The 13,353-nt window shown below is 37.8% G+C and overlaps 1 protein-coding gene across 1 annotated transcript in view; it reads right to left on the bottom strand.

Moving 5' to 3' along the window:
- The window catches only part of NID1 (nidogen 1), a 117,454-nt gene that overhangs the window by 74,063 nt on the left and 30,038 nt on the right, over positions 1-13,353 (bottom strand). Inside the window, exons 5-7 of the mRNA XM_044003038.1 lie at positions 10,780-10,929; positions 6,510-6,761; positions 1,552-1,752 (exon numbers count right to left, since the gene is read on the bottom strand). Of these exons, the coding sequence (XP_043858973.1) occupies positions 1,552-1,752; positions 6,510-6,761; positions 10,780-10,929 (603 nt within the window). The remainder of the gene's footprint in view (positions 1-1,551; positions 1,753-6,509; positions 6,762-10,779; positions 10,930-13,353) is intronic.

Below are 13,353 nucleotides of genomic sequence, written 5' to 3'. Positions count from 1 at the left end.
GATCTTTTTGCCTCTAGAAATTCCTTCTTTCTCCTATTCTTTTTAGTACATTGTTGCTTTCTATCATTCAGGGATTTTTTTTAGATAAAGAATTTCAAAATTGATCTAAAACTCAGGAAGCCAGTTTTGTGTCAGAAGGCAGTTTCTACAGAGTTATGAAAAATCAGTTATCGAACCTGGAAAGGAAATGAGAGGCAGGCTTTCAGAGGAAAAGAAATCTTGCTGTTCACTCATGCACTGGCTACCTTCAATTTCCTGCTTTAAAACAAAAATTTATAACGAGCCTTTACAATTTTATGCCTCACTAAGTTTTCTGCATAATAGGAGTTCACAAAAAGATAAAATCATAAATTAATGACATGAGTGGGTTGCCTTATGTCAAAATGCTGCTTATAGTGCTGTCTAAATTATCCATGTACAGGATTTTGTATTATTACTACATTCTACCCCCTTTCACAAAGGCAGGGACTGAGTGCGATTCAATATTTTAAGCGTTATGCATTTCTGTACTCCAACAGCAAGAAAAAAAATAAGAATTTTTTTGGCTTCTTATAATTGAGAAAACACCTTACTAATAACTCTTTGATATGGGGCTTGGAAGATGACAGGGTTTCTCATCCTAGCTCCTTAAATATTTAGGCAGGGGGCAGCTAGATGGCGCAGTGGATAGAGCACTGGCCCTGGAGTCAGGAGTACCTGAGTTCAAATCCGGCCTCAGACACTTAATACTTACTAGCTGTGTGACCCTGGGCAAGTCACTTAACCCCAACTGCCTCACTAAAAAAAAAAAATATTTAGGCAGCTAGGTAGGCATAGTGGATAAAGTACTAGGTCTGGAGTAAGGAAGAATTGACTTCAAATCTAGCTTCAGACATTTACTAGCTGTGTAACCCTGGGCAAGTCACTGAACTTCTGTTTGTCTCAGTCTCCTCGTCTAAAAAATGGGGATAATAATAGTACCTACCTGCCAGGATGTTTGGAAGAATCAAATGAAATAATAATTGTAAAGCACTTATATGCTTACATAGTGCCTGGCACATAGTAAGTTATATATATATATATATATATATATATATATATATATACATACACACGTATATATACATATATATAACTGTTAGCTATTATTATTGTTGTTATTCTTATAGGATTGCCACTTTTAGCCAATATAGATTCTTGAACTCAGCCCTTTCCTACCACCGTCATTGTTTATAGTGTCCTCTCAATCTTGAATGTCTCCTAACATCTCTTATTAAAAAGTTTTGTCCAACTTAAAGTTACTAGATACCAGTTTTTCTGTGAAACCTTTCAAGTCCTCTCCGGTCATCTGTCTTACTTAGGTTCTGTCACAATACTTCAACATACTTCACCCATGTGCTTAAATTCTAACTGGAATGTTCTCTCTATATTATCTCTCTTACTAGGATATGAATCATGGCTTTCTCTCCCCATAGCACATACTTAATAAATCTGTATTGAAATGAGGCTACATGTGATTCTCGGTAAGGTTGTCTGGGATTTACAGATCACCTCATCTAGAAACGGGCTCACCAGAGTTGGCATAGTGGTAGAGCTCAGTGTAGGGTTCTATCTGGACAGTGGAGCCAAATGGGATCTCAGGGACACGTCCATCCAACTCTGTAGTGATGGTCAGGTGGCCATGCTCGTCGATGCCATTGAATTTCTGTTTTATAACCATCTTGTCCGGGTGCCCAACAAAAGTCACTTCAGCTTGACGAGTGAATTCTCCTCCTGTAAAGTAAAACCAGTATCAACACCCCAGAGTAGACAGTTTACTGGATCCAACAGTTACTGGGCCAGCAATAAATGCTTTCATGCTTAACTCCAAACAAACAAAAGTAATCATGTTGAGCCTCTGGGAGGTTTAAACTTTCCTTGTATATATTTATAAAGTCTGTGTTGCACTTAATGGCTTTGTGACTCTAGGCAATTCATTCGGCCTCTTGTATGCCTTAGTTTCCTCATCTGATTTAAAAAAAGGGGGAAGGCATAATGGCAGTGCCTGCCTTCCAGGGTTGTTCTGGGGATTAAATGAGATGATATATGTAAAACACTTTGCAAATCTTAAAGCATTATAGAAATGTGAGCCGTTATTACATCTTGTCCATTCTTACTCATAATAGATGCTTAATAAATATGTTGGTGGAATTAAAAAAAAAGTCTGTGCTAGGTCCTTGCTTTAATTTGGTTAGAGACTACGTGTAAAAGTGACTGGAATCATAAGTTTAACCCTCCTGGGGCCAATTCACCTTCTGCTACATGGCCACTGGGTGCCTGCCAGCTAACAATCTTACAAAAAGCAAGTTATTGCATAACCAGCAGAAGTTGATGAAGGAAGATAATAGCTCAGTGCAACCCACCCCCACTACCAGAACAATTCTAAGAAGTACATCCTACTACTGAAAGTGGTTCAGCCATATCACATGCCTCGATGGAAAATAAAACATCCATTCATGAAAAATAAATTTCTCATAACTTTCTCCTCCTGGAAGGAAGGCAGGGGACAATTAGAGTAAAATGCTGAATATATCATCTGATGTGGTTGCTGTATACAATGTTTTGCCTATTGTTTTTCCTTATTTCTAGGATTCAATCTGGAGCTGAAGGGGAAGAAAAGAGTGTCTCCCCCCAGAAATGAGAGTGATATAAAGACATCAACAAAATATATTTAAAATAAAATAAAATGAGCATTTCTCCTCTATCCTATCTCTGTCTTCCCCACATTGGTCTAGTCCCATTTTTTCTGGTTACCTATGCCCCAACTATAAGCCTGAGATTTCTGAGGCTACCGAGGACGAGAAGTAGTAAGAAGAAAAATATGAACTGAACCAATATTGCTAGTGAGTATAAAAGACCCTCTTAGTCCACCAAATTTTAATGGCAAAAAAGTACGTGGAGGGGAGTATACAAGCTATCTCTTCTTTAAATCCACTCAGATCCCAAATGCAGCCCAAGGAAAGATATTACCTAGAATGTGTTAATTGTGCCTCAAATTCAACTCTAAGAGCATTCAAATATACATGACTACACAGGGCTGGATGAAACTTTTTGGTGCCTAATTTGTCATATGTGTGTGTGTGTGTGTATGTGTGTGTGTGTGTGTGTGTGTGTGTGTGTGTGTGTGTGTGTATATATATATATATATATATATATATATATATATATACATATTTGTATAATACAAAAGATTAGGTCCTGTCCACACTGACTCAAACCCAAGTAAAGTTGTGAAATTTGGAAGTGGCAATGGATAGCGTTAACACATACACAACATGGCATCTTAACTACTTTTGCTACTACTAATTTGTAGGCTCCTCTTGAAGCCAAAAAGGTCATCGGATATAACAAATGCTGTTCAATGTTTGCCTGTAAGCTAAAGTTATATGAATGTGGTGCATTTAATTTTGAAATGCAGAACTGCTCGAGACAGATGGATCAGCACAGAAAGAGAGGAATGAGATGAGACACGATGATTGAAATCTTGATCTTAGAGGACTGAAAATATTGAATGTTTCTCTCCTCTCTGCAAATAGATGCTGAGCTACTGGTATGGAATAAATTGTATATTGTCAGGCAAGGTCAACCAATCGGTTTGCTTTCCTTGACAGTATCTTTGTTTCAAGAGAGGGCTTTGTAGGGGAGTAGTTGGTAAAAAGCAGCAGTCATCTAAAAAATAAAAATCAATAACATATTTCCAATAAAAGATGACTGTCGTTTAATTAATAAAAGAGGCTAAATCTGAATGAGCCCTGAGTTGAGACTAAAAATGAGCTGAAATGGTTATCTCAACGTCCCTAACATCTTGGGCATTTGGGAAGACAGAATGAGAAGTCAGGGAGATAGGCTGGAAAAAATACAAGTCAAGACTCAATTTCAGGTTTCTGTGTTTTCCCTGAAGCAGTTGATAATATCACAATCATCAAAAGCCATAAGAGAAGGGATATGGTTTGGATGTCATGGTTGACATGCTATATCTCTCGCTACAAAGGAAACACATGAGGCTGCAAAAAAAGCAAAAGCATCTAGGTTTCTCAAAAGGTAAGAACTCAAATTTTCATCCTGTGCCACCAAATACCAAGAATCCCATTAGGGGAGTATAGAAGTAAAAGTTTTGACTTTGAAACTGGAGGATCTCATTTCAAATTCTGACTGCTACTTACTATTGGGGTGACTTCGAACAAGTCACTTCATCTCACTGGGCCTCAGTTTCCTCAACTATAAAATGAAGGGGTTGAATTAGTGGTACCCCTACCAGTTCTAGAGTCTATTATTCCTCAGTTTTCCCATCTGAAAAGTGGAGATTAAAAAATTTGTAGTAACTATCTTATATGGTTATTGTGAAGTTCCAATGAAATAATATTCATAAAAAGTTTGCAGAAATCTTAAACAAAACACCATAAATATCAGTTGCTATTGTTATACTATTAATATGATCATACAATGGCTCTTACAATATGACTAAGACAGGAAGAGAAAATGCTAACATTTAGAAATCAGAATATCCTAAAGGCTAGACCACCCATTTTAAAAAACACATAGTGTCCCCTCACAAATATGGTCACAATTAGGGAAGTAATGTAATATGTTATCTTTAATTTGTTTATATTCTCTGGTTGCTTCTGGTATGTCTCCCTTCCTAGACTATAAACAACCTAAGGGGAAGAATCCTGTCTTCTGTTTCATTTATATCCTGAACTATGCAATGCACACAGCAAGCACTTAATAAATGTTTATTAAATGAACATCTGTGATGATGGTAACAAAGGAGAATGTTTAAGAAAGATGCACTAAGTTCAAGACTATTTCCTAATTAATTAACAGATGTTTGTGGGAGGTGAAGACTCAGCAGATATAATACAAGATTGAAGAAGAATTTTAATTCTGCCCCCAGGTATAGCTCCATTAACAAAGAGGATGAGTTTCAAAGACACATTTCTTTATTAAAAAAAAAAAAAGAAAGGTTGTTACTGGGGGAGTTGTAACCATGACAGTGTAAGAATACATCCCAGGGGGGGTCCAGTATGAAAGCTTCATTAAGTAGGAACTAAAATAATGGCAGAAGTGGTAGAAAACATGATGTATGCAACTTGAAATATGGGGGCAGAATAAAAGGAAGGGAAAGAAAGGACAGCCATTGGGATAATGTTGGGGGGGGGAGTGGGGGGGGGAAGAGGCAGACTTTTTTGTAGTCAGCACCCATAGGGAAGGGAAGAGGAAGGGAAGCTTTTTATTCCACATTTAGAGATGGAAAACTTAACATGCAAATACTGGTTGAGGTAACACAGTGAAAGTAATTCACTTGACAATTAGCTAATTGATGCATATAAAAATTGATTTCTGTTCCTTTATTGTTCTGGTAGATAGAAAGGGAAAGGGAAAAGGAAAAAAATAACTGGGGGGGGGCACTGGGCATTTGAAGTTGGAGGAGACTTGAGAAAGACAAATTTCTGAGACTATGAGTTTATGTGGGATTTACCCATTTTCATTCATACAGGAGAGAACAAGCAGAAGTTCTCTGTACATACTTTTCTCTATGCTTTGAATGATTAATAAAGATTGTCAGAACTGTGGAGTATAGATGCTGAATGAACCATACTATTTCTTTAAAAAAAAATCTTGTTGCAACCATCCCTTTTTCAATAGATGTACTAGACAAACAAACAAAAAAAATAAAGATTGTCAAAGACAATGACTTATAAAAGAGTCTCCTGCTTTCTCAGAGAATTATTAGTCTGGTAATCAGTTATTGCTAAATCACCTTTGAACAGGAGATCTAAAACTGGAAGAAGGTCCAAAGGTCATTCTAGGCCAGCCCTGTCATTTTGAAAATAAGGAAACTGAGGCCCAGAGGTTTAAAAAAAATAAACCCAAAAGAGGATAGACTTTTGTTTTCCCTCTTTACATGTGAAGAAAGGGCTAAATGTGAAGTGCCTCTTAAGTTTTGAACCTGAAACTTAATAGTCTACAGAATGTGGCAGTCTATGTGAGATCATGCTCAGGACTGTGTTCTTCTGTATTCATTGATAATAATCACTTGTATTGCCAAAGAATTTCAAATTATCAGTTACCTCTGCCATGAAATCTCCCCTAGATCAAGATGTAGCCCCAGGTATTGTCAGTTAGCATCCCTCACTTAAACCATTAGAAAGAATACAATCGGGGCAGCTAGGTGGTGCAGTGAATAGAGCACCGGCCCTGGATTCAGGAGGACCTGAGTTCAAATCCAGCCTCAAACACTTGACACTTACTAGCTGTGTGACCCTGAGTAAGTCACTTAACCCTCATTGCCCTACCCCACCCCCGCAAAAAAAGATACAATCAATGTGCTCTACCTACAGAGACCAAAATGATCCTTAAAATGTTTTCCACCAGCTATACCCAGGTATAGAGTTCTTTTCTGTTGCCCAACTCCTAACCCCATCTCTGGGCTCCACAGGTACTCTAGAAAAAGGCCAGTTGATCTCTAGATTATGATATAAGGAAATTACCAGTGATGCTGAATCCATTCTTGAATCCTTCCTGCTCAACGGCAAACATCCATCCAATGATGCCTCCCACGGGAGCCAGAGGTACCAGAGAATAGCCCAAAGACTCAGGAATGGTGCTGATGGCTGTGTAGGATCTCCCATGGTTCATCACAACATAAGAATGGAGGTCGGTGTTCTCAAAAACAATTGGAGTTTGACTATTCCCTACAAAGATCCTTCCTCTTACTTTACCATTAACTCGCTGGGGAGAACCTGTTTGGAAAACAAAAGATTTAAAAAAAAAACCCACAGGCCACACAGATTTCAGTTTCTAGCCAGTCTTTCAAAAAAGAGGAGAGGGGGTGGCGGAGGGAATACCACATCTGTTATCATAAAAGTTCCTGCTTATGGAGAAACCAGACCACGATAACAGCACCAGGAAAGGCTGAAAAGCTTGCCCTTTTCCAGGACTAAATCTAAGAAAAGATTGATAATGAAATGAAACATCATTATGCAATTGGGGCTTTAACTGTTATGAGATCAGCTAAATCCCTTTGTGTACACCACTATTAGTAGTTTGGGATATATCTGCAATAAGCTTCTGAAACAAGAACAACAAATACATCACTGGCATCCAGAAAATTAATTGGAAGCCTATGTCACATGAATATTATCTAATCTATTATTTCTGGATAGAAGATAATTCATTCATCCTAGGATATCTCATCTCAACCATCCTGGCACTGGAATCACTGTAAAAATTCTTCCCCACAAATCTGTACCCCAAATCCTGCCCTCCCCCTTGCAACAGTACACCCTAAAGGTCTCTGGACCTTGCCATCAGTCCTATGACTGCACCCTAGGAACTACTGGGACTTCTCATACAGTCCATAGCTGAGTTGCTCTATATGTATTGTCTGCCCCAATTAAAGGGTATTCCCAGTTTATAGCACAGCTCTTAGCAAACACTAAATCCTTAAATGTGTTTCTCTTCATTCCATTCCATTTGATATTCTCTCTTGGACCTGGATTCAAAGAATTCCTGTGGTCTGACACAACGGAGTATGCTTAGTTTAGTTTTCTGGCATAGGATGGATTAAAATATACATAGAGATCTGGAGAAGTTAGTCTCTAAGTGGCCCTAAACAGTTAGGCCTAACCCCCAAAGCTCCCGTTTTCCCCACAAATGTTCCAACCCCCTAGAGATGTGATGGCTTAACAACAGAAGTTTGTTCAACATAGATTAGGACTTCTTTTAGAACAAACCAATGACATTGGTGAAGGGGTGGTTTGATTCAAATTAAGGTCTCCAGGCAAAAGGAACTTAGACTTAACTCAGGTGGTATTTACTTTGCAGAGTGTTTTCTCCATCCTGAGGCCAAGTACTAGTCATATTCCCAGATTTAGGAATGGTTAAGCAAATTTGAGTACATGAATTTAATGGCTCACTAAGATGTGAGAACTGACAAACGTGAAGAATTCAGAGAAACATGGGAAAATCAATATGAACTGATTAGAACTAAGAAAACAACATACACAGCAACTATAACTATGTAAACAGAAAGTATAAAAAAAGTAAAATTGAAATCTGTGTAATTATAATAACCACACTCAGCCTTAGCCTCAATTTTTTTAATTCTTTAATTGAGGAAACAGTACCCCTCTCTTCATTGTAGACATTAGAAACTATGGGTATGGAATATTACATATCTTCAAATATTATCTCCACTTATTGGTTAGCTTTGGTGAATTGCTTTTATTTTTAACCTCTCTGTTTTATTCTTTGTTCCAAAGGATGGACTGCTAGGTAGGGGAAGGAGAGGGATACATTCAGAAATAAAAATGATTTAACAACAGATATTTTTTTAAGGAAGTAGTATGTTCCACTTAGCTGAAGATTTTCAAGTGGAAGATTGATGGGCAATTTGTTAAGGTTATGATAGAAATGATTTCTGTTCAAGCATGGGTTGGATTAAATAACCTTAGAATGTTCTTCCAACTCCAATATTCTGTGATTCTGTATCTTGAGTACAGTGGGTGTTTCATGGAAATTTATTAGAGAAACAACTGAATGAATGAGTAAAAAATAATTAAACTCTCATCTGGGTGGATTCCATATCTCCCTTATTATCTAGCTGTTTTCCATATCTACAAGTAGCTAATCTAGAGTTCTAGACAGTTAACTGTATAGCATTTTGAGCTTGGCATAGTTTTCCATACAAATTTCAATGACACTGGAGAATGTTATGAATTCAGTAGACTAATACCAAAAAAATGCATCCTAGGAACAATTACAATAAAGAGTTGAGCCAAACTAAGCTAATAAAGGGAGGGTGAGGGGATGAAATGTCAAATCTTCAACTGAAAAATTAAGTTTTTAAAAATAAGAGGAAAGCCAACAAATATTTTAGCTCAAAACCACTTTTTGGTGCAAGTATGTGTGTGTAAAACTTAAAAATAAATGACAGAAGGGTTTAATTTCTGAACTTGTGGTCAAACAGAAAGTCCTCTTTGCTTCCAAAACTGATAAGGTTGATTTTTTTTTTCCCTGAAGATTTATTAGTGGCTTTCCTGCATTGGTGTGTTAATTGGCCTGGTTTAGCTATTTTTTTCTTTGTTATAAGAGAAAGCTCATAGAAGGCCAAGAATGGAGGGTTATATTCATAAATGACTGTGATATAAAAAACAAAAGAAATCAGTTTAATTTTTTTTAAAAAAAGGAAAGAAATGGATTGTAGGAGGCTGAAAAAATATATTCCTTATGCTAGTAAATGCCTTCAGGGTTTGTGAGGCCAAACTTTACAAAATCATGGAATTCAAAGACACCCCAGAGGCGGTCTAGTTCAAACTGTATCTATCTAGCTAGGGATCCTCTCCCCTTTACATGATACCCAACAAGTCATACAGACTTTGTTGGAAGACTTGCAGTGAGGAAGAACCCATTATATCCCAAGATGGCTCATTCCACTTTTAGATAATTCTAATATTGGGAAGTTTTACTTTATATCAAACTACTGTTCCTAGTTTTCCCCTCACCCTGGCAAAAAGAACAAACGAATATCTCTTCTATAGGACAGTCCTCCAGATAATTGAAGATCTTGGTCTCTTCTTCTCCAGGATAAATATTCCCAGTTCCTCATGTGGCATGATCTCCAACCCTCCTCACTCTCCTCTTGTCAATGTCCTTCCTAAAATGTTGCTATCAGAGCTGAATAAAGTTGTACAGATAGGGTCTATTACTCTGAGAATACAGAGGACTACTACCTCCTTTATCCTAGATTCTAATGCCTCTCAAAGTAGCCAAAGTTCACAGAAGCTACTTTGCCCACCACAACATGCAGAGCTGATTCTAGGGCCCCCAGGGCTAGAGAACTGATATCACTAGAGAGGCTGAGATCAATACAATCAATCAGGAACCTTTCTGATCATTGGGCCTATCAAGAAACAAACTACATCGAATTGGGGTAGGACGCAGCTAAAACAGATCTCAATCACTGGACATATATACCAGTGGGGTTGTTTCGGGAGCCTGATGCCTTGTGTAGTCCCTCTTGCATGCCATAGCACTAGGGCTTGTCTTATCTAATTCAAAAGCACTTGGCAAAAGGAACTGAAAGGTGAAGCTGGAGGAGGGGGGGTGTGTTTTAATAGACCGCTGAATTCACAATGTTTTTAAGGACAGCCCCAGTATCTAATGGGTTTGCAGAACTACATCTGTGGAACATATTGCTTTGCTAGCAGATTCAAATAGAATTTAGCAGAGTTTACAGGATGGTAAGGAAGAGTCGAAAGCAGAGGAAACGAAAAGATATTAATGATTCCAGGCCCTAGTTACCTAATTTCACTGTTTCTGACCATGCTCTTGCATTAGTATGGGAAAGAAAGAAGCCTACTCAAACCAGAACAAGCAGATTTAAAGTAGTCCATTAGCAAAGTACAAAGGAAGTACAAGGAGTAGGAGATTCAGAATCACTTGAATTATCTAGACATTTTAATTTTTTAGTACTTTAAGGATCTGTGATCTCAGTTACCTGAGACTCACTCTAGCAGTGCAGATGATAACCTTTCCACTCTTCAGGAGACATACTTCATAAGGCCCCATCACTAAAAGTTCCATCGCTTTGTGACCAACATTCTTTCTGGTATTGAGTCTCCTCATCCCACTTATAAAAGTGTTAAGTGTCTCCAGAGATTTGGGTGAAGGCAGCAATTTAAAAGCAAACATTCCCTTCCCTGCCACCACTACCCCCAGCACCCCATCAAACCCATCATAAGGAAGCAAATTAGTTACCTTCTGCAACGCACTGTCTACCATTCCCAGTGTATCCAGCGACACAATGGCAACAAAAACCTGTTGGGTAGTCTCTGCATTGTGAATGAATGGAGCACTGGTATCTGTTATTGGCACAGGTCTGTCGAGAATCAGTGTTGTACCTAAAAACTGTTTAAAGCGGGGGGGGGGGGGGGGGGAGAAACACTCTAGTGAGGGCTTCTGGGAATACAGTTTGGCATGCCTTTCCCCACACTACATCTAGATAGAGCATGGGTGCTTTTTTAAAAGTATTATTTATTTTAAACTTTTTAAAATTTAAAATTCCAAATTCTCCCCAGTGCCTCCCCTAACCATAGAGAAGGTAAGCAATATGATATCAGTTATATGCAAAATATATGTCCATATTAGGCCATATCACCACAAAAAGCAAGAAAAATAAAGTGAAAAATAATATGCTTCAATCTGTACTCAAGAGTTCATCAGTTTTCTTTCTGGAGGTAGATAACAGTTTTTATCATGAGTCCTTTGGAATTGTCTTGGAGCATTATCTTGATGAAAGTAGCTAAATCTTTCATAGTTGAACATCATTACAATATTGCTGTTACTGTGTATAATCATCTATGGTTTGCATTACTGAATGTTAGGGTCACAAAAAATTTGGCAACAGTGAGAGGTTACGTATACCTACCTTATATACCTATAGACCCAGGGTCACATAAAAATTTCTTGGGTGAAAAAGGGTCATGGATGGAAAAAGTTTAAGAAGCCCTTATATAGAGAAGTCTTAAGGGGAAAAAAATCCCTCTACCAATGATTTGCATGGGGCACTGTCATTAAGTGACTTGCCCAAGATCACACAATCAAGATATATCAGAGACAGGACCTGAACCCCAGGAATCCCGACTCTAGGCCAACTAACTCTCCATCTGAAATGCCATGCCTTTTAAAATAAGACCTACCCCATACTAATTCACATTATTTCCCAAATTCTGTGTAATGATTTTTGTCAACCTGAAAGATTTTCATAATTAAAGATATTTATTTTTTAATTCTATTTTTAATTTATGGAATGAAACAAATATTTCCATAACACAGTATAATAAAAAAGATGATTGTACATGAAACTGCAGATCTATTATATACAACTTGCTATTCCTTTTAAATATATAATAAAGTTGTCATGTAAATTTCTTTTTTCCCTTTTGTTTTCTTCCCTCCCCCACCCTAGAGATGGGCACCAGTAGACACAAATAGGTGTATAGACACACACATATATATGTGCATATATATATAATTATTCTATACATCTATTTATCAGTTCTTTCTCTGGAAGCAGATAGCAGCTTTCTACACGTCCTTTATAGTTAATTTGGGTATTTATAATTGTCAAAATGACTTATTTGCTCAAAGTCATTCCTCCTTCCCCCTACATCCTACTTCAGAAGGCAGAGTGGGTGGTATATAGCAGAGAATTTAGCTGCTTTACTGCTTTACAATATAGCTTAGGTTGGGGACTACTGTTTTATGGGATACTTAAATATCACTGAAGAACAAATTCATTCTGTGGGTTGGTATTAAGGCTGCTGCACTTAATATCCATCTTTTTTTTTTTTAGTGAGGCAATTGGGGTTAAGTGACTTGCCCAGGGTCACACAGCTAGTAAGTGTTAAGTGTCTGAGGCCAGATTTGAACTCTGGTACTCCTGAATCCAGGGCTGGTGCTCTATCCACTGCGCCACCTAGCTGCCCCAACTTAATACCAATCTTAAAGTGCTAGACATATAAGAATAAATTTGAAAGAAGAGTCAGCCACATCATCTCATAATAGGCAATATTATTATTATTATTAATATTAAGCCTTGATCATCAACTATAATTCGTAATCAGAAGTCAGCATTCATACCACACTCTCGTAAGATACTCCCCAATGTTTTTCACAAACACAATTCATAGCCACACCTGGCTTAAAACCTTTGATCAAAGAAAAAGGGGAGGAGAAACCTTCCTATTTAAAGATCTCGTCTCTTAGGTTCCTCCTTACCACAACTATGAACTAGCTCATTTAATTGAACAATCCAGAGCAAATTCATTTTGTATGTGGTATATCTGAAAACAACAGGGGGTGAGTTTCTGGCTGTGATGACAATCCCGTGTATAATTAGAAGCCAAGGCAGGAGTGAAGTCAAAGGCGACAGAAATTTAATCACATGTAATTTCTATTAATCTTTCAGGAATGGAGTCACATAAGGGACATTTTCAGGGGGTACATAAAGAGGGAACTGGAAAGAAAGGAAACCAGGGCTTTCAACTGAACAAACATACTTGTAATGCTATTGATTACTCAATCTCCAACTGTGCCCCAAGCTTTCAAGTAGTTTCCCAGTCAGCGGGGGTCTCCATGGATAACATCGTGACTACCTTGAAAGCTAGGGAGAAGTCATTTTTCACTTGCTAACAAAAACAGTGAAAGAACTGGGAAGGACTAAGAGAGAGAATGACACCTGATTTTAGGCCAGATTTTGGTTTTCAGTTCAAGGCTTTTGCCAGCAAAAATCTCCTTGCAACAAACATAAAAAATCCCACCAAAGGTTAG

Source organism: Dromiciops gliroides, chromosome 4, assembly GCF_019393635.1.
Source record: "Dromiciops gliroides isolate mDroGli1 chromosome 4, mDroGli1.pri, whole genome shotgun sequence".
Lineage (NCBI taxonomy): Eukaryota > Metazoa > Chordata > Mammalia > Microbiotheria > Microbiotheriidae > Dromiciops > Dromiciops gliroides.
This window is presented reverse-complemented; position numbering and strand designations above follow the sequence as displayed.